The 21,691-nt window shown below is 43.2% G+C and overlaps 1 protein-coding gene across 1 annotated transcript; it reads right to left on the bottom strand.

Annotated features, from left to right (window-relative positions):
• Positions 1 to 141: 141 nt before the first annotated feature.
• On the bottom strand, positions 142 to 20,300 carry LOC106603631 (myb-binding protein 1A-like protein). The gene is made up of 26 exons (XM_014197519.2): positions 20,040 to 20,300; positions 19,516 to 19,611; positions 18,119 to 18,202; positions 16,328 to 16,402; positions 14,071 to 14,178; positions 11,305 to 11,495; positions 11,024 to 11,191; positions 10,665 to 10,782; positions 10,052 to 10,341; positions 9,863 to 9,973; positions 9,366 to 9,491; positions 8,959 to 9,165; positions 8,767 to 8,875; positions 8,525 to 8,612; positions 8,114 to 8,271; positions 7,827 to 7,949; positions 6,447 to 6,578; positions 5,996 to 6,169; positions 5,618 to 5,775; positions 3,009 to 3,228; positions 2,719 to 2,850; positions 2,525 to 2,593; positions 2,211 to 2,324; positions 1,819 to 1,923; positions 1,597 to 1,721; positions 142 to 824 (listed from the first exon to the last, which is right to left on the bottom strand). The coding sequence occupies exons 1-26, from the start codon at positions 20,241 to 20,243 to the stop codon at positions 530 to 532; spliced, it is 3,780 nt and encodes a 1,259-aa protein (XP_014052994.1). The 5' UTR covers positions 20,244 to 20,300; the 3' UTR covers positions 142 to 529.
• Positions 20,301 to 21,691: the final 1,391 nt, after the last annotated feature.

The raw sequence follows: 21,691 nt of genomic DNA, 5'->3' as shown, positions 1-21,691 counted from the left end.
TTCCCTCGTTCAAGGTAAACTTTGCATGTCCTAATTGAATCCTGGCCAATGACAAAGTAATCATAGTTCAAAGGCTTGAACACTCAAGAGAACCTTGTGCATAAGGTGTAGGGGGAAGCAAAGGTTACAGAGACAATATAGCACTGTCCACAAACCTCACCATGACTTTATGAAAAGATACCAGAGCGTGAGGCCCATCTTCACATCAGGTTCTACAACAGATTTAACATATCAATAAAAGCACTACCATGTACCACATTCAATGGGCTTGAGGTCTACTAGCATAATGCCAAAAGGTCAGGATTCACACCATGTATCTTTTAAAGGCAATGTTCGGGGAGCTCATTCAAGGTAAACATTCCATATGTCTTTTAATTGCGCATAACCTGATTGAATCCTGGCCAATGACATTTGTTAGTTCATAGACGAGAAGGTTACAGAGACAATCTAGCACAGGCCACAATTGAAAAATATATCAACAGAAAAGTTACAAAACCAGAGTGAGAGGCCTCGTACACATATATACAGTCTACTTTATTCTCCTCTTTTTCTTCTGTTTGACTGCAGACTGTGTCATCTTGGCCTGCTTGGCCAGCCCCTGTCCAGGTGTCTCTTCTCCTGGCTGTTTCTTCCTTTTCTTCTTCCCTTCCTCTGGTTTCCCCAAGGGGACTGTGTTGGCATTTGCTGCCCCCTGCTCAGAGACAGGCAATTGCTTCTTGCGGTTCTTTCTCTTTTTGGTCTCGGGTAGGAATCCTTTCTTCTTGGGAGCGGTCGGCTCAGCCTGGTCCTCCTTGGTTTTCCTGATCCTGTCCCGTTTGGGCTTTCTGTTAAAAGATGGAGCCACAAAAACATGGTATTAGAGCAGAGGTTCTCAAAGTGGGTCCGCAGCCAGATCTCAAAATAAATGTTCGTAATATTCTTATTTTATTATTTTTATAATGTAGTTTACAATGCATGTTCCTGTGCAACATGGGATATTGGTATCCACAAGCTTAAATTAGTCCAAGTTCTCTCTGCCTCATGGCAAAATGTGTAGAATTGCTAAATCTTCTCTCCGATGCCAAGAGGCAGACATTTACAATATACCTTCCCAGGGCCCGAGACTAGGCTCGTCTGGCCATTCACTGCCGAAGTCATAGTAAAACTCCTTGTATCTCACTCGAGTTGTTCGGAATATGATGGGGTTCCTGATGAATTCGCTATCACAAATTGGTGGCAGGTAGCCTAGCGGTTAAGAGCGTTGGGTCAGTAACCAAAAGGTCGCTGGGTCGAAGCCAAGACCCGACTAGGTAAAAAAATCTGATATACACTTGAGCAAGACACTTAACCCTAATTGTTCCTGTAAGACTCTGGATGAGTCTTTTAAATGACTAGAGTGTGAAAAGGGAGAACCCCTTGAAGGACAACGAACCACCCTGCTCTATGGGTATACTGCCACTGCAGTAGGAAACTATCAACATTGCTCACATCCAACAACAAAAACCTGTCAAGTAGGTCTCAATGATTATATGTTACTATGAGTATTGTTGGTACATTTAATTCACTATGACATGGTAGTGTAACTGCAGACAGTGATCGTGTGGCGGAGTTACTCACATGACTCCAAAGTGTTTCATGACGGCCCAGTAGGTGTCCTCCATCTGGCCTGTCTTTCTGAAACCCAGAACCTCTCTCATGGACTGAAGAACCGTCTTGAGGGGCTCCAGAGCCACAGACAGTTTCTGTAAAACACAGGAGACAAAGGTAGGTCAAAGAACCTCCAAAAATCCTCCCATGTTAGTAGGACAGGGAAATGTGGTGAAATTAGAGTTGGTTTACCTGCTGGTTGATGTTTTTGACCAGGAACAGGCCAAGCTCCAGGGCTTTGACCAACTTCTCCTGGACCACCTTGTTCTTAGTGGTCTCAACTACAGTCTCCAGACTCTGAGGAGAACAACATCCACAACCATTTCAGTAACGTCTTCTAAAATCGACAGCCCAGGGAGAGAGAGGTCATTTATCATCTAAGACAAACCTATAGATTGAACTGCATGAAAAACAATTGTTAGTTGATCAGAGTTTTTTTAATGTGATATAATTGTTCCCATGTTTTATAGTAATAATGTGATCTAGAGATCGATTCCTATGGTTTGCAGTATGGTGCACTGTGCAGTTTCACACAGTGACATGTTCTCTAATGTCTAAGCTTGGGTGAGGTGTTTGATGCCTACCGCTGCCACCTGGCCCACCGCCTTCTGAAGCAGCCCTGCCCAGGGGTCGCCCGCCAACAGCTGCTGTACCTCCCTGCTCTGCAGCCCCCGCAGCACCATGGCACTGGCCTGGCTCTGTGGAACACAAAGTCAAACCCTCAATGTGCAGACGTTATTCTGCAGATCAGTGGTATTTACCATCAGGCCGAAAGGATTATTGGCTGGGAAGAGTTAGGTTAGTCATTATTGTATTAAAAGGAGCTGGTAGAAGTTGACCCATGGTTAATGCATATTTTTACTCCAGATTGTTGAGGTGAGGAGCCTGCTAGTCTTACTTGTTGGTGTTCTCTGATTCCTGTTGTGATGTGTTCCACTGCAGTTTCCAATAGGTTCACACACAGAACCTACACACAACAGAAGATAATCACAGTTACACCAGCCACAAGAGGAAAAGAACGATGCACCTTCAAGTGTTTATACAGTCCCTTCAGGGCAGTGTAGATAGAGTAAGAGTTGTTGCCGTTCTCACAGGGAAGCGGGTGAAGAGGTCGATGAACATCAGGCCTGACAGAGGGCTCTTCCTGCGCGTCATGAAGGAGCGCAGAGCCCCTTTAAAGATATCAGACACCCTCTCCACGTCCACGTTACCCATGAACCTCAACTGCAGCACAAGGAGATTTCAGCATATCAACAGGTTGGTTTTACACAAAAGACACAATAATAGTAAATACTCAGCGTACATTCAGGTTGAATCTATCAAGTGGTTGGTTAAGGACCAACTTCTGTCACTGTAGTGAAATCTGAAAGGTAGAGACTTACCTCCTCAGTTGATAGAATTGTCTTGCTCTCTGCGGAGGCCCCGGGCACCCCCCCTCTCAGCACCTTGACCAGGTACAGAGATGCACTGAAAAAGTAGAGTGACACTGAGGAGTCTGAGAGCTTCTGGGCTTTGGTCATGAGTTTCTCCAGCAGGTCGTGGAGCTCCCCCTGTCTGTCACCTACGGTCTTACAGTACTGCTTGGCCCGGCATAGCTGGTTCCTGGGGGAGTAGAGGATAACGTTACTGGCTGATCAGTATAGCAGAATAATACTGGAAAACTTGACATGACAAGTCTGTCTACTCAGACAGGAATAGATCAGTCTTCAATGCAGCTGCATCTGACAAGCTGTTCTATATAGGTGCATAAAGAAGTAAAACAAATCCTGTCTTACATCTAATACATAGCTTGGCACTTAGTGTTAATGAGTTTTAAAACCGTTAACACTATTATACATGGCTCTAATGCACTGACATTTGGGAGCACAATAAAAGTATTTGAGTGTTTTAATGACAAGAAATAACTGAAAGTTAATGAATAAACGGTTTGAGGGTTCTATGCTCAATCAGGCACAATGTACTCTCATATGAGTCACTTGTGAGAGAAATGTTCAGCTGCCCTTTAAGTTAGAGGTAGTATATAGGGATGTGGTGCCATTTGGGACAAGAGGAGGAGTGATTGGAAGCTATGGATCCACTTGCATTGTTCTCTAGCGTATGCTACTGTATCTGTAGCCTTTCAGTCATTGTGCTAACACTAGTTTGCATTGGCTCGCGAAACTACCTTTAACTTCCTGATAGGACATATCTAACATCCCACTCTGAACTCTTGTTTGATATCACTTTTTGTATGATGAGTATGGATGCATTCTGTACTCAGTCAATGATATGCAGGATTCATACACATTATGACTTAACCAAATGTCCACGATCAACAATTGCGGAGTCTTCATGTACATATGGCACCCTCGGTAATTATTGGGACAGTGACACATTGTTGTTTTGGCTCTGTACTCCAGCACTTTGGATGTGAAATGATACAATGACCATGAGGTTAAAGTGCAGACTGTCAGCTTTAATTTGAGGGTATTTTAATCCATATCGGGTGAACCGTTTAGAAATTACAGTATTTTTTGTACGTAGTATTGGGCCAAATTCATTTGTGTATTAAAGTAATCTAAAGTGTAATATTTAGTCACAATCCTAGCAGGCAATGATTACATCAAACTTTGTGCCCAATAGAAATGAATGGTAAATAATGTATTGTCATTGGATTCACTTGAATTGTAAATAAGAATATAATATGATTGTAAACACTTCTATATTAAATGCACATGCTACCATGACTGCGGATAGTCCTGAAAGAATCGTGAATAAGGATGAGTGAGAAAGTTAGACGCACAAATATCATACCCCCTCAAAAACCCTAACCCCCCCTGTTGTTGCAATTAGTGAGAGGTTAGCTTGTCTGGGGAGGTGACATGTGCACATCTAACATTCTCAGTTATTGTATCATTTCAAATCCCAAGTGCTGGAGTACAGAGCCAAAACAAAAAATGTCACTGTCCCAATAATTACGGAGGGCACTGTATAAAAAAAGTATGCGTAGTGTGGTATTGACACTGGGAGGCTGCTCTCTGATCCCATGTACCATCTCCTGTCATTGAGTAAGGCACTTAATCCCCCACAAAGTAGAAACCCTGCTAGGCAACTGTATAAAACACCTGTGGTCAGCCCTCAGTGTGGAGAGCTACTGGGTGTTCAGGAATAAAAACCTGCAGGAATAAAAACCTGCACAACAATTAGTTCTCCTGGAGGATGGTTGACCACCCTTGATGAAAAACATCGCAACATTACAAATAAGTTTTATGCCTTTTGAAATAATTTGCTCATTCAAAATATCAAAAGATGAAATAGCTATGGTGGGCCCACACATCTTCAGGAAATGAACCTTTTCCAGTTCAGTCATTTATCTTAGCTACATTAGAAGTGTTTACTTTGCAGGCTGACTAGTGTTGCAATGTCCCATACATTGGATGCTCAAATCAACTGGAAGTATCTATAAAACAAGTTTTGAAGCCACATAATCCAAAGGCAACGTCTAATATTTGTTTCTACAATTAAATGTTCATGATTAGATTCACCGCGATTGAACCGAATCCCAACTAATACCATGGTAACTTGAATAGTTCGTTTCATCAAAAATAATAATTTAGTTAAGTCATATGAAATGTTTAAAAAAGTAAATCAACTTTGTATGGCCTTATTCACGAGAGTCGGTGGAACGTTTTTTGGAACATTAACACATAGCTTAACAGTTAATAAAATAGCTTAACAGTTAACTAGAGGGTACAATATATGTTTTTAATTGGCTACCAAGTTAATCTGTTCTCTATCATGTTTTATAGGCCTACCTGCTGACGCAATGTCTGACTGTCTCTGTCCTTGAGCAACGGCCCACTCGTCCTGCACTATGCAGGTGATGTGCACAAACACAGATGTGCTAGTGACATGATGATTTTATTTGATCAAATATTAAACTGCCTATATAAATGACATGAAGAAAAAAGATAGTAGTGGCTGTGTGTCTAAAGGCACTAGCATGCCGTACTTGAAGATGTCTGCGGCCTTGCGGAGGAAGTCCTGCTCCTGCTGGTCGCTCTCAGAGCTCATGCCGCTCTCGATGACGCTGAGCAGGGGCTCCACCATGCCCAGCACCAGGGGGCTGCTGCCCTGCTTGGCCAGGAACACCTCCACCAGGTCCAGCACCTGGAACACAGCAAAGAACCAGGGTCAGCGCACCATGAACATAGGGGGGACCAGCACCAGAAGAACAAGAGGCAGTGTTAGAAATAGCACTGCTCGTAGCTTGTGTAACAGAGTTATTAGTATGTGCCCTGAAGCCAGCACTAGTAGGAGCATTGGAAACATCACACCTTCCACTCATACAACTCATCTCTCTATCCAAACAGATGAGACAAAAATAGACCTTGATCTTGAAGTCTCTGACGAGGGTCTTTTCCTTTTTTAGCTTGTCCTTCTCATCCTTCTTAGCCTGCATCTTCTTCTTCTGTTCAAGGAACAGCGCTGCGATATTGCCGTCCAGCTTCATCATAGCTTCATCGTCCAGTTCGTCGTCATCGCTGCCGTCCTCTTCTGTGGCCTGTGACGGGCAGGAAGAAAGACCCAATCCAGTTAATGTCTAGAATACCCCGGCGCTGTGTATCAATGTCCTTTCTTTTGAATCCTCCACTTTACTTAATGAGAATTTCAACCTTGAAACCACTAGAAACTTATCCTGAGACTTACTACAGAATGCATTTAAAAAAACGAAGGCTAATAACAACCATTTCTTGAGCACGACAAGTGAAACCTTAGAGTTACCAGTAAATACAAACCCAGAGGTAGAACAGAATATCAATCACAGGAAAGACACCTACCAAAGCATCTTGGTTCTGTAGGACCTTCATCAGCTCAATGCGGAAGTTCTGATCCACCTCGCCCCCTTCCTCCATGGCCTCATCTTCACCCTCCTCAGAGTCGTCATCTGATGCATCCGACTGATCCTCCTTCTGAGGAAGCAAGTAATACATATATTTAGGATATAAAATATAAGCAATCACTCTTATGGGATGCATTTTAAATGAAGGATATATTTAAGCAGTAAGGCCCAAGGGGGTGTGGAATATGGACAATATACACGGCTACGTGTTGTTCTTAGGCGCGACATGGAGTGCCTGGATACAGCCCTTAGCCCTGGTATATTGGCAATATACTACAAACCCCCGAGGTGCCTTACTGCTTAAATATATCCTTCATTTAAAATACATTCATAAAATAGTCTAGAGGTCGACCAATTAATCGACATGGCCGATAACTTGAAATCGGCCCAAATTTTTCATAACAATCGGTAATCGGCATTTTTTGGACGCCGATTACATTGCAATCCACGAGGAGACTGCGTGGCAGGCTGACCACCTGTTGAGTGCAGCATCGAAAGGACCTGGTGGCTGCAAGGAGCCCAGGTACGTTGCTAGCTAGCATTAAACTTATCAAAAAAACAATCAATCAACCATGTGTAGTTAACGAGTGATTATGTTATTACTAGTTTAACTAGCTTGTCCTGCGTTGCATTTATTATATCGTCGAATCACAGCCTACTTCAACTTTGCCAAACGGGTGATTTAACAAAAGCGCATTTGCAAAAAAAGCACAATCGTTGCACCAATGTACCTAACCATAAACATCAATGCCTTTCTTTAAATCAATACACAAGTATATATTTTTTTAAACCTGCATATTTAGTTAAAAGAAATTCATGTTAGCAGGCAATATTAACTAGGGAAATTGTGTCACTTCTCTTGCGTTCTGTGCAACAGAGTCAGGGTATATGCAGCAGTTTGGGCCACCTGGCTCGTTGCGAACTGTGTGAATACTATTTCTTCCGAACATTTGCATTATTTAAATCAAATTGAACATGTTTCATTATTTATTTGAGACTAAATTGATTTTTATTATGTATTATATTAAAATAGTGTTCATTCAGTATTGTTGTAATTGTCATTATTACAACTATATATACACACATACATAATTATTTATTTTAAAATCGGCCGATTAATCGGTATGGGCTTTCTTTGGTCCTCCAATAATCCGTATCGGTGTTGAAAAATCATAATCAGTCGACCTCTAAACTAGTCACCATGTGTCATACCACAGCTTTCAACCAATCAGCATTCAGGGCTCAAACTACCCAGTTCATAATATTCTATAGAATACACTTTTGTGGACGTGACCAGGTGTGAAACAACTGATCTGACCTCGATCTCTCCTTCATCCTCCTCTCCTTTCTTTTTAATGTCTTTCTTCTTTATTTTGTCTGAGTCTTGATCATCTGTCACCACGACGGCACTGTCCTCCTCATCTTTATCTGGGTCCAGAACCTAAATACACAATGCCTCTAATTAATGGACATTCCTGTAATATATCCACAAGCACTTTTACAAATCAACTAAAGTTACCATCAGTGAGCACAATGTAATATTTGAACGTAACATATCAAAACTACAGCTCTGCAACAGTAAAGTATTCTCTAGTCTACACTTACATCCAAGATGGCGGTGAGGGCTCTGGCGGTGACGTGGGGACAGATGTTGGAGAAGACAGTCCGGCAGACGTGGCGGATGTGTCTACTGGGCTGGGACAGGAGTGAGAGCAGGATGTCCACTACCACCTCAGCCCAGTGGGGCTCCTCTCCTGCAGAACCTGGATCAATGGAGGACATGTGGTTACAGAGACATCACACCAAGGGCTACCATATTAAACAGAGGGTGGTATTTATCAAACCTTACGGTCACTGTAAACTTGTGAAAGAGTATGAGGGGAACTAGATAAATAGATCGTTTTCATTGTTCAATTTATGGAGAATGAGTACTTCCTTCCCTGTCACAGATGAAGACCGGGGTGGATTGTAAAGTTTGTTGGCTCTGACACATGGCCTACGGATATGTGGTCTTACCTGTTGCCTTCTTCTTGGACTTCTTTTCTTGGGCTTTCGCCATGCAGTTCTGCAGATCCTGCATCAGGTCCACCAAATCCTCTGGAGCCTTTACGGTACAAGCAAACACATATACAGAAATGTGTGGGAAAAGAACAAAGTACAATTATGCATCTACAATTCTTTTCTTTTTTTATAATCTAAAATGTTCATAATACTACAACAATTATTTTTCTCCCCTCATTTGTTAGTTATTTGCTTACCTTGAACAGGTGAATGCCAACCAGCAGGAAGAGTTGTTGGAATGCAGAGGTCTCTGGAGTCTGGCCTTTCTTAGATTTCTTCATTAGAGTCCTTACTGACGCCAGCATACTAGATATCATAACAACAGGTTCACTATTGGCTTACATTTTTTACACCAACCTTTAAATCCCCCATCTCTACATGGTCCATACCTGTCCCAGGTCTGTCTCTGCTCAGGGCTGAAGGGCTGGGTGCTCTGGGCATACTTTGGCTGGTTGAGCAGGGCGTCGGCATACTGCACGAGGCAGTAGATCCACATGGAGCCGTCACCAGTCACACCCTGCACGTGCCTCTGGTTGTGGACCGCCACCTCAGGGGAGTCGCCCAGCAAAGGCAGGTGGTTCATGTGCTGCAGGAGTCTGAAGGAGTTGGGAGGTTAGAGACGTGTTGATAAGGGTGTGTAGAGTAACAAATTAACTCATGCTGTGGCGTTTCATGTAATTGCCCCTTTAAAACTATACATGTTTAAAACTTAAATGACTATTCCAGCCATGCTCTTCATATTTGACTACCCCACAGCTTGTGTTTGGTAAAGTGATAGTGTAATGTGTTATTTCACCCAAAGAAGGAGTTGATGATAACGACTCTGGTCTTCTCATCCAGGGGCACTGACAGAGTGGCTTCTGTCTCAGGTATGTCTGGGGTAGCTTTCTTAGCATTAAAGAATGCATGGAAAAAGACAAACCTAGTGCAATGGAGGATAAAACAATGGCTTAGCATCTATTAGGGATGTGCATCTTTCCCTTTCAAGATGATTCGATAAATGGGCTCCGATACGTTTTAGTTTGAAACAATTCAATGCACTCGTCTTAAACATTTGAATGGGGAACCGGTGCTTATCGGTGAATCGCTACATTACGAATATAAACTGCCCTTCAGAATACATTGGTTGCAGTGATATAAATGTTAAGATTATTACGTACATCCAACTTGGCACAGGAAAAAGATATCACTTGTGGGAGCAGCAAAGGGTTACCACCAAGGCATTATTTAAAATCACTTGGAGGAGCAGCAAACAGTCAGTGACATGATGTTTTCCCTGCAGTGATCTCTCACCTAGCTACATCCATCACTAGATCCTCCTCTCTCTTCACCTGGTTGTTCTCCACGATGGAGGTGAGGCGCGGAATGATCCATTTCCTCAGGCGGAATATACAGTTCTCTCTCCTAAGGATAGAGAGTCAGCAATTCATTGGAAAGGCATATATTAATAGTTCTATGACATGCTATAAGGGTTCTACTCACTGGACCCCGCCCTCCTGGTTCTCCTTCTGCCTGCGGGTGCTGAAGTCCAGGCAGCTGTCCAGCTGGGGGTTGAGGAACATGTCTTTGAGCCAGTCCACGTAGCTCTGCAGGGCGGTGGGCCGCAGGTGCTGCACAACCCTCCAGAAGGAGGGCACCACGGGATAGCCCTGGTTGGTGAGCAGGGAGAAGGCCACCACCACCGCCAGCTGCTTCTCCGGGTCATCGCAGCCCTGCAGGAAGTCGCCCACGTACGTCTCCATCTCGGGGGCAAACTTGAAGCGGTCTGGGAGCTGTGGGGGCGAGGTGAGCGCATACTTGTAAGTCAATATATTAAAAACTAAGTTTTTGGATAAGTGAGCATCTTGCTACACATGTTCTGTGACTAACTAAGACACCTGCAGCATTACTATGTATTTCTATGACCTGGTGCAGTCGCGAGTCAAGACATGTGACCTGGTGCAGTCGCGAGTCAAGACATGTGACCTGGTGCAGTCGCGAGTCAAGACATGTGACCTGGTGCAGTCGCGAGTCAAGACATTTGACCTGGTGCGTCCGAGAAGACGGGAATTGACCTGGTGCAGTCGCGAGTCAAGACATTTGATGGGAGACTGACCTGAGCAGAGACCACGTGTTCCCCGTAGGCCCTCATCACCTCTCCATTTAGCACCCGTTTCAGCTGGACCAGGGTCAGCAAGGGCAGGGCACTGCCCAGCAGCCGGTAGCTCAGGTAACTGTGGCACAGAGAGAAGACCGCATGTTGGCACAGCTATAGACATTTGCAACAAAGGAAGGAAAACAGGAACATTCATGTACAGGGGGGGGTGCTTGCAATAAATTTGAAAAATGACAGGGGAACAATTTAAGATGACAGGGGTCTTGATTACAGAACATAGTTCAATCATCTAATACTCAGGTTCAGGGTCCAAATGTAAGTGGGGAGCAATAGTCTTTTAACCCCAGTTCTGTGCTTACTGTGTGGGCCCTGGCTGGTCTTTCAACATTCCCTTAATTATTGTCTCCCTCCAAAAGAGCTCAAAGTTGTCCTCCTTCAGAGAGATCTGCAGCAGGTCCAGAGCCACCGCAGGCAGCAGGCGGTCCTTTTTGACAGAGCGGGCCGCCATCTTCAGTACCTCTGTTAACCTAGGGGAGAGGAAACACGGGTTTTGATTGTACATTTAGTCAAAGGTGTGTGTGTGTGTGTCACCATGACCATGGAAGAAGAAACCTAGACATAGTGGTAAAAAGCTGCTCACTTAGGGATATTGTCCATGGTAATGATTGTGGAGGTGCCCAGCAACTTCTTCAGCTTCTTGGGCTTGAGCACCTGGGGGAACTTCTGCATGGCCACCAGGAGGAGCTGCAGCTGCTCGGGGGTGTTGAAGGCAGAGGACAAGTCTGTCTGCAGAGCTCCCAGCAGCACCTCCTCAAACACCTCCTCTGACGTCTGGAGAAACACACAAAACACAGGTCATATTGACTGCACCCTTCCACACCAGGATTTATCACGTTGGGACCCCATGAGAAGCAGGGTCCGACATTAAAGATGGCCTGTGGCGAGTAAAATCATGTTTAACCTGTTGGGGCTAGGGGGCAGTATTTGCACGGCCGGATAAAAAACGTACCCGATTTAAACTGGTTACTACTCTTGCCCAAAAACGAGAATATGCATATAATTGTTTGATTTGGATAGAAAACACTCTAAAGTTTCTAAAACTGTTTGAATGGTGTCTGTGAGTATAACAGAACTAATATGGCAGGCCAAAACCTGAGAAGATTCCATACAGGAAGTGCCCTGTAGGACAATTTGTTCTCCTTCTGTGGCATCTCTATCAAATACAGCATCTCTGCTGTAATGTGACATTTTCTAAGGCTTCCATTGGCTCTCAGAAGGCGCCAGAAAGTGTAATGGGGTGTCTGCAGTCTCTGGGCGAAGTACAGCAGCTCTGTTTGTGAGTGGTCAGGCTGGGAACAGTGACACTGAGAAGTGCGTTCATGAGAATTCTCCATTTTTTTCTTTCAGCCTTTGAATGAATACAACGTCGCCCGGTTGGAATATTATCGCTATTTTACGAGAAAAATAGAATAAAAATTGATTTTAAACAGCGTTTGACATGCTTCGAAGTAGGGTAATGGAATATTTTTATTTTTTTTGTCACGAAATGCGCTCGCGCGTCACCCTTCGGATACTGACCTGAACGCACGAACAAAACGGAGGTATTTGAATATAACTATGGATTATTTGGAACCAAAACAACATGTTGTTGTTGAAGTAGAAGTCCTGGGAGTGCATTCTGACGAAGAACAGGAAAGGTAATCCACATTTTCTTATAGTAAATCTGAGTTTGGTGAGAGCCAAACTTGGTGGGTGTCAAATTAGCTAGCCGTGATGGCCGGGCTATGTACTCAGAATATTGCAAAATGTGCTTTCGACGAAAAGCTATTTTAAAATCTGACACCGCGATTGCATAAAGGAGTTCTGTATCTATAATTCTTAAAATAATTGTTATTTATTTGGGGAACGTTAATCTTAAGTAATTTAGTAAATTCACCGGAAGTTTGCGGTGGGTATGCTAGTTCTGAACATCACATGCTAATGTAAAAAGCTGGTTTTTTATATAAATATGAACTTGATTGAACAAAACATGCATGTATTGTATAACATAATGTCCTAGGAGTGTCATCTGATGAAGATCAAAGGTTAGTGCTGCATTTAGCTGTGGTTTTGGTTTTTGTGACATATATGCTTGCTTTGAAAATGGCTGTGTGATTATTTTTGGCAGGGTACTCCCCTGACAATCTAATGTTTTGCTTTCGCTGTAAAGCCTTTTTGAAATCGGACAATGTGGTTAGATTAACGAGAGTCTTGTCTTTAAAATGGTGTAAAATAGTCATATGTTTGAGAAATTGAAGTTATAGCATTTTTGAGGTATTTGTATTTCGCGCCACGCGATTCCACTGGCTGTTGACTAGGTGGGACGCAAACGTCCCACCTTGCCCAGGGAGGTTAAGGGCCAGTGGATCTTGTCAGGGCCAGTAACTTCTCAGCATGTTCCAGATCAACATTTACCTGCTATGTCGTAGTACACCATTTTAAACCATTGAAGACTACACGTGGAATAGTTACGCTATTTGTATTTGAGCAATATGATTGGCCATTCATTCAAGCACCATGACGCTTCCGCTAGTCACAACTTGTTGAGCAGTACATGAGTTGATGCCTTTACACACAGCACACGCAAGCTGTCCAGAGAAAAAACAAGTGCCCATCAATCTTTTGTTTATTTAACTAGGCAAGTCAGCTAAGAACAAATTCTTATTTACAATGATGACCTACACTGGCCAAACCCGGATGATGCTGGGCCAATTGTGCGCTGCCCTATGGGACTTCCAATCATGGCCGGCTGTGATACAGTCTGGATTCTAACCAGGGTGTCTGTAGTGACGCCTCGAGCACTGAGATGCAGTGTCTTAGACCGCTGCGCCACTCGGGAGCCCCAATCTACTGGCTGAGCTTATTTATTTTAGAGAAATAGTGAACAGACTAGCAGTATGCTGGCTACTGTTGATAGTCTGCACAAAGAAAGCTACAAAAAGACACCTGGCATTCGTCTTGGCTAGCCTACTGTAGCCATGACGATCTCTTTTGGAATGCAGAACGTCTTAAAAAAAAGGGGTAGCGTCCTATTTTGGAAAGTAGGAAAAAATTACCTTAATGACATTTTTTAGAAACAAAAATGTATGCAATTAATACAATTCTAAAGAATGGAGTAATGACTTAGATTGCTAAATAATATTACACAACTTCAATACCATAATAACCAGATATAGCCTATTAATAGCTGAATACTGAGAGAAAGCATGCCAACCTACAGGCCCTGCATGGTCCCAATGCATTTAAAAACTACACCATGTTCGGGCCAGTAGATGTTTTTCAACCGGGCCAATGAGAAAAAATAAAAAGTTACCGTTGGACCATAAAGAGTGATACAGTATGAAGTAGAGCTGGCCGAGTCACTCACCTCAGACAGGATGTCCACCATGGTCTTCCTGGGCAGGTCCCGCAGGTGTTCTCTGTGAAGCGAGAGGCTCTGGAGGAGCTGGACACACTCCAGCACCACCTGAGGCTCCTGTCACACACACAGGTAAGTAAGCATACCAAACACACACTGAAGTCTGAACATTAGAGACACAGCTAGGTTCCGCAGTAACAATAGAGGGACATATAGACTGGGTTGGCTGACTTCACAAAAATGATGCAAGCATTGACGAGGCCGGAAGGCGTGCGTTGTTATGATTCTGAATGGTCAGATAGCTAGCAACAATGGCAAAAAGCAAGCTGCAATGGCAAAAAGCAAGCTGCAATGGCAAAAAGCAAGCTGCAATGTGGGGAATCAAAGGTGGCTCGTTTCAGCTCATTGTATCTTGCTATTGATACGTCTTGTTTTTAGTTTTTTTGACTGATGTCATGTCTATGCTAATATGGCTACAATAAAACATTGAGACTAAATATATATTGAACTAAAATAAAAACGCCACATGCAACAATTAACTATTTTACCGAGTTAGAATTCATATACGGAAATCAGTCAATTGAAATCAATTCATTAGGCCCTAATCTATGGATATCATATGACTGGGAATACAGATATAAAATATGTTGGTAACAGAACTTTAAAATGGTAGCGGCTTGGATCAAAAAACTAGATCTGGTGTGACCACCATTTGCCTCATTTTTGGGCGACAGGTAGCCTAGTGGTTAGAGCTTCGGGCCAGTAACAGAAAGGTTGCTGGATCGAATCCCCGAGCTGACAAGGTAAAAATATGTTGTTCTGCCCCTGAACAAGGCAGGGCAAGCACACCCACTGTTCCCCGGTAGGCCGTCATTGTAAATAAGAATTTGGTCTTAACTGACTTGTCTAGTTAAATAAAAAATGTAAATGCTGTGCGACATCTCCCAATTCACGTAGAGTTGATCATGCTCTTGATTGTGGCCATTGGAATGTTGTCCCACTCCTCAATGGCTGTGAGAATTTTCTGGATATTGGCTTTAACTAGGACATGCTGTCAATCCAGAGCATTCCAAACATGCTGAACGGGTGACATGTCTGAGTATTGTGGTGGGCCAGGCGCATGCTAGGTGACACGTAGCCAGTTGTACTGTTTCTGTTGTACATTGGTACGGCTGGCTTCCGGGTAAAGCGAGTGTGTTAAGAAGTAGTATGGCTTGGCAGGGTCGTGTTTTGGAGGACACATGGCTCTCGACTTTCGCCTCTCCCTAGCCCGTACTGGAGTTGCAGCGATGGTACAAGACTAACTACCAATTGGATATCACAAAATTAGGAAGAAAAAGGGTTAAGTAAATAAATAAAAAGTCTGGGGAGGATGCAGGCCATGAATAACTGGGACATCTCAACTTCCAGGAATTGTGTACAGATCCTTGCAACATGGGGCCGTGCATTATCATGCTGAAACCTGAGGTGACGGTTGAGGATGAATGGCACGACAATGGGCCTCAGGATCTCATCACGGTATCTCTGCGCATTTAAATTGCCATCAATAAAATGCAATTGTGTTTGTTGTCCGTAGCTTACGCCTGCCCATGCAATAACCCCACCGTGGGGCACACCGTTCGCATCAGCAAACCGCTCGCCCACACGACGTCATACACATGGTCTGCGATTGTAAGGCCGGTTGGACGCATTGCCATATTCTCTAAAACAACGTTAGAGGCAGCTTATGATAAAGAAATTAACATTAAATTATCTGGCAACAGCTCTGGTGGACAGTCCTGCAGTCAGCATGGCAAATGCACACTCCCTCAAAACTTAAGACATCTGTGGCTTTGTGTATGTGATAAAACTGCACATTTGACAGTGACCTTTTATTGTCACCAGTACAGGTGTGCTTCTTGATATGCCACACCTGTCAAGTGGATGGATTATCTTGGCAAAGTAGAAATGCTCACTAACAGGGATGTAAACAAATGTGTGCACAACAGAGAGAAATAAGCTTTTTATGCATATGGGACATTTCTGGCATCTTATTTCAGCTCATGAAACATGGGACCAACACTTTACATGTTGCATTTATATTTTTGTTCAGTGTAGTTTACATGTTGTCAACAGTCTAAGCCAACCACGTCTGTTTTGCCCCATAGTTCCGCACCCGTCAGTTGCTAAACAACCAACCCGTCTATGTGCTCCTCCATTATCTGCACCAAACACGGTATACTAATCTTCTCTGCCAAGCCCTTGGGTTACCTGGTGTCATTCTTACCTTTGGAAGGCGTGTTGACTGAGACAAGGCAAGCACACCAAAGAAGTTCCCAAAAGCAGCATTTCTGATGAGTTTCTGTCAACATGAACACAAGATACAGTATAAAATGGAGATCTTCATTGGCCGTACATGAAGTATATGGATGTTAGTAAAATGTCTAATAAATACACTGCTCAAAAAAATAAAGGGAACACTTAAACAACATCCTAGATCTGAATGAAATAAATAATCTTATTAAATACTTTTCTTTACATAGTTGAATGTGCTGACAACAAAATCACAAAAAGAATCAATGGAAATCCAATTTATCAACCCATAGAGGTCTGGATTTGGAGTCACACTCAAAATTAAAGTGGAAAACCACACTACAGGCTGATCCAACTTTGATGTAATGTCCTTAAAACAAGTCAAAATGAGGCTCAGTAGTGTGTGTGGCGTCCACGTGCCTGTATGACCTCCCTACAACGCCTGGGCATGCTCCTGATGAGGTGGCGGATGGTCTCCTGAGGGATCTCCTCCCAGACCTGGACTAAAGCATCCGCCAACTCCTGGACAGTCTGTGGTGCAACGTGGCGTTGGTGGATGGAGCGAGACATGATGTCCCAGATGTGCTCAATTGGATTCAGGTCTGGGGAACGGGCGGGCCAGTCCATAGCATCAATGCCTTCCTCTTGCAGGAACTGCTGACACACTCCAGCCGCATGAGGTCTAGCATTGTCTTGCATTAGGAGGAACCCAGGGCCAACCCCCCCAGCATATGGTCTCACAAGGGGTCTGAGGATCTCATCTCGGTACCTAATGGCAGTCTGGCTACCTCTGGCGAGCACATGGAGGGATGTGCGGCCCCCCCAAAAAATGCCACCCCACACCATGACTGACCCACCGCCAAACCGGTCATGCTGGAGGATGTTGCAGGCAGCAGAACGTTCTCCACGGCGTCTCCAGACTCTGTCACGTCTGTCACGTGCTCAGTGTGAACCTGCTTTCATCTGTGAAGAGCACAGGGCGCCAGTGGCGAATTTGCCAATCTTGGTGTTCTCTGGCAAATGCCAAACGTCCTGCACGGTGTTGGGCTGTAAGCACAACCCCCACCTGTGGACGTCGGGCCCTCATACCACCCTCATGGAGTCTGTTTCTGACCGTTTGGAGCAGACACATGCACATTTGTGGCCTGCTGGAGGTCATTTTGCAGGGCTCTGGCAGTGCTCCTCCTGCTCCTCCTTGCACAAAGGCGGAGGTAGCGGTCCTGCTGCTGGGTTGTTGCCCTCCTACGGCCTCCTCCACGTCTCCTGATGTACTGGCCCGTCTCCTGGTAGCGCCTCCATGCTCTGGACACTACACTGACAGACACAGCAAACCTTCTTGCCACAGCTCGCATTGATGTGCCATCCTGGATGAGCTGCACTACCTGAGCCACTTGTGTGGGTTGTAGACTCCGTCTCATGCTACCACTAGAGTGAAAGCACCGCCAGCATTCAAAAGGTGACCAAAACATCAGCCAGGAAGCATAGGAACTGAGAAGTGGTCTGTGGTCACCACCTGCAGAACCACTTCTTTATTGGGGGCGTCTTGCTTATTGCTTATAATTTCCACCCATTGTCTATTCCATTTGCACAACAGCATGTGAAATGTATTGTCAATCAGTGTTGCTTCCTAAGTGGACAGTTTGATTTCACAGAAGTGTGATTGACTTGGAGTTACATTGTGTTGTTTAAGTGTTGCCTTTATTTTTTTGAGCAGTATATTTACCATGGTACACAGCATCTAACTTAAGTCATATCACATGCTCACCTTTTTCACTGTCGACAAGTTGTGCTTCTCTTTGATTTGATCAAATGCGGTACGCAGAGATACCTCCTCAAACACGCTCAGGACCTGACAACCAAAACAATGAAAGAGAAATTATGCATAAGTCACATCTTCTACATGTTATGTAGTAACACCTTAATAAGTCATTCGTTAAACATGTACAAAGACACAGGATTTTGCTGAGCCATTAGATGTGTAGTAGGGTGGCCACCCACTGCCATGGGGGGGTGAAAACACACTTTGGTGATAAAATTTCAATTCCTTGTGTTATAAAATACAGTTTACCATGACAAATATGATTGTTCCTGTTCTGAATCGTTCAGGGGGTCTTTTAATTAAGCGTATAAATCCACAAAGTCGGACTTCATAACCTAATACATCCGATAATAAGCACAGAACTATGTTGACAGAGCAGTGCAGCTTTTTCACTGCAACTTGAGGTTTTTACATGTGGTCGTCTTCAATGTTTCCATATGTTGCAAAAACCTAAATTAGCATGACACCAGCTGAATTAAATGTAAAAGGATTTGAATAGGCGATGCTCAGTGGAATTTACAGATAGCTTTTAAAATTGAAGAACAGGAAATTAATAATGTAATTCAGGTAATTCCCACCCAGCCTATTCTTTTCCCCCCCTTGGCCTTCATTGATTTAGTCACCCTAATTTTGGCCATCTTACATGGGTAAAAACTCCATTGGAGTAAAGTACTTAAGTTAAAAATATTTGAACGTACTACTTAAGTAGTTTTTTGGGGAATAGATATATATGACAACTTTTACATTCCTAAAGGAAATAATCTACTTTTTACTCCATACATTTTCCCTGACACCCGAAAGTACTCGTTACATTTTGAATGCTTAGCAGGACAGAAAATTGTCCAATTCGCACTTATCAAAAGAACATCCCTGGTCATCCCTACTGCCTCTAATCTGGCAGACTCACCCAACACAAATGCTTTGTTTTTAAATGATTGTTGACCCTGGCTATCCATAAATTTAAAAATTAAACAAAATTGTGCCACCTGGTTTGCTTTATATAAGGAATTTGAAATTATTTATACTTTTACTTTTGATACTTAAGTACATTTTATCAATGACATTTACTTAAGATACTCAAGTATTTTTAAAACCAAATACCTTTAGACTTTTACTCATGTAGTATTTTACTGGGTGACTTTCACTTGAGTCATTTTCTATTAATAACATATCTTTACTTTTACTCAAGTATGAGATTTGTTACTTTTTCCACCACTGAAAAACTCCAATTACGGATTATGATAGCAACATAAGGTTTGGACCATTTGTTTTCTTATAGGACTATCTACACAATTAACATTGTTTTACCAATTTATCAAAATATGCATTTTTGATTGCATTACCTGTCCCAACGCCAAACTGAAGCCTGGCCGGGCAGCCTCTCTGGTGTGTGCCAAGCCATCCACCAGTCTCTTCAGAGTGTACTTCAGCTCATCTGGCTTGAAAGGAAAGACAAGACCTTATGGCTAAATGTCAAGAACTGGATGGCTCCATAAAGTTAACAACATGTACGTGTGGTAGCACCTATCCCTTCTAAAGAGAGTTTGACAACTCAAATTAATAGAATTAGAGTAAGGCACATGCCAGCAATCAAAGCTCACAACTCAACCCACGTGGCCATGTGTGAAATAATATTCCTGGGCATCTCCAGTAGTTAGCAACGTTAGCCTAACTAGCTAGCCATACTGCTCAGCGTTTTACAGCTGTACTAAACTGGAAATTGATAACGTTATGGGTTGCTCTAAAGTGCAACACCCACCAATAGCATAATGTGGCTAACTATGGTCGATAGTTTAGCAAAATAAGTAGGCTATGTTAGCTAACTGTTAGCTAGCTAGCAACTGAGAGCAGACCCAAACACACCAACCTTTTCACTCTTCTTCAAATATTGTATGAGATTTTCAATGGCCTTCAGCCGTATATCTTGTTCAGGTTTAGTGATATCCCAGAAGAAGTCCAGGAACTCGCGGTTCTGTTTGAGAACACCCTTTGCATCCTTAATTTTTGGTCGCACTGGTTCATTTTCTATCTCCCCCATATCTAAATGCATCGTAGTGGCCATGCATGCCATGTGACAATTTGGAGAAAAACGTGCATGACCCCAGCACCTAAAAAAAAAAAAAGTACATCTTCCGGGTTCAAAGGAAGTCCCTTTTCTTCACGAGCCAACCAGCTTTTGTCAGCTCTTTGCTGGTTTACACAGGCATCCCAATTCTGACCGTTTACCCAATTATTGGCAAAATAACTGAGCTGACTGGTCAAAAATACATATTAGTGGAAATAGATAAGAATTGGGCTGCCTGTGTAAACACAGCCGTTTGTAGCCTACACTGTGGTGTATGGTGATAATGGCTGCTTCAGCATAACATCTTTGAACTCATATTTCTGTAGCCTAATCTGTAACATTTCTCATATGAAGCAAAATTTACAGTACCAGTCAAAAGTTTGGACACACCTACTCATTCAAGGGGTTTTTATTTTTACTATTTTCTGCATTGTAGAATAATAGTGAAGACATCAAAACTATGAAATAGCACATATGGAATCATGTAGTAACCAAAAAAGTGTTAAACAAATCTAAATATATTTATGTTTTAGAGTCTTTAAAGTAGCCACTCTTTGCCTTGATGACAGCTTTGCACATGCTTGGCATTCTCTCAACCAGCTTCACCTGGAAAGCTTTTCCAACAGTCTTGAAGGCGTTCCCACATATGCTGAGCACTTGTTGCCTGCTTTTCCTTCACTCTGCGGTCCAACTCATCCCAAACCATCTCAATTGGGTTGAGGCCGGATGATTGTGGAGGCCAGGTCATCTGATGCAACACTCCATCACTCCCCTTTTTGGTCAAATAGCCCTTACACAGCCTGGAGGTGTGTTTTGGATCATTGTCCTGTTGAAAAACAAATGATAGTCCCACTAAGCGCAAACCAGATGGGATGGTGTATGGCTGCAAGATGCTGTGGTATCCATGCTGGTTAAGTGTGCCTTGAATTCTAAATAAATCACTGACAGTGTCACCAGCAAAGCACCCCCACACCATCACACCTCCTCCTCCATGCTTCACGGTGGGAACCACACATGCCGAGATCATCTATTCACCTACTCTAAGTCTCACAAAGACACAGCGGTTGAAACCTAAAAATCTCAAATTTGGGCTCATCAGACTAAAGGACAGATTTCCACCGGTCTAATGTAAATTGCTAGTTTTTCTTGGTCCAAGCATGTCTCTTCTTATTATTGGTGTCCTTTAGTAGTGATTTCTTTGCAGCAATTCGACCATGAAGGCCTGATTCACGCAGTCTCCTTTGAACATTCAAATAAGCATTTATTTGGGCTGCAATCTGAGGTGCAGTTAACTCTGATGAACTTATCCTCTGCAGCAGAGGTAACTCTGGGTCTTCCTTTCCTGTGGCAGTCCTCATTAGAGCCAGTTTCATCATAGCGTATGATGGTTTTTGCAACTACACGAAGAAACTTTTAAAGTTATTGAACTTTTCCAGATTGACTGGCCTTCATGT

This window comes from Salmo salar, chromosome ssa04, assembly GCF_905237065.1.
Source record: "Salmo salar chromosome ssa04, Ssal_v3.1, whole genome shotgun sequence".
NCBI lineage: Eukaryota > Metazoa > Chordata > Actinopteri > Salmoniformes > Salmonidae > Salmo > Salmo salar.
This window is presented reverse-complemented; position numbering and strand designations above follow the sequence as displayed.

Excerpts from the sequence above, each read along its gene's own strand:
- LOC106603631 (XM_014197519.2), bottom strand. The coding sequence starts at position 20,243 with ATGGCATGCATGGCCACTACGATGCATTTAGATATGGGGGAGATAGAA. Across the intron at positions 11,192-11,304 it reads ACCATGGACAATATCCCTAA|GTTAACAGAGGTACTGAAGA; the intron begins GTGAGCAGCTTT and ends CCTCTCCCCTAG. Across the intron at positions 2,325-2,524 it reads GAATCAGAGAACACCAACAA|AGCCAGGCCAGTGCCATGGT; the intron begins GTAAGACTAGCA and ends TGTGTTCCACAG.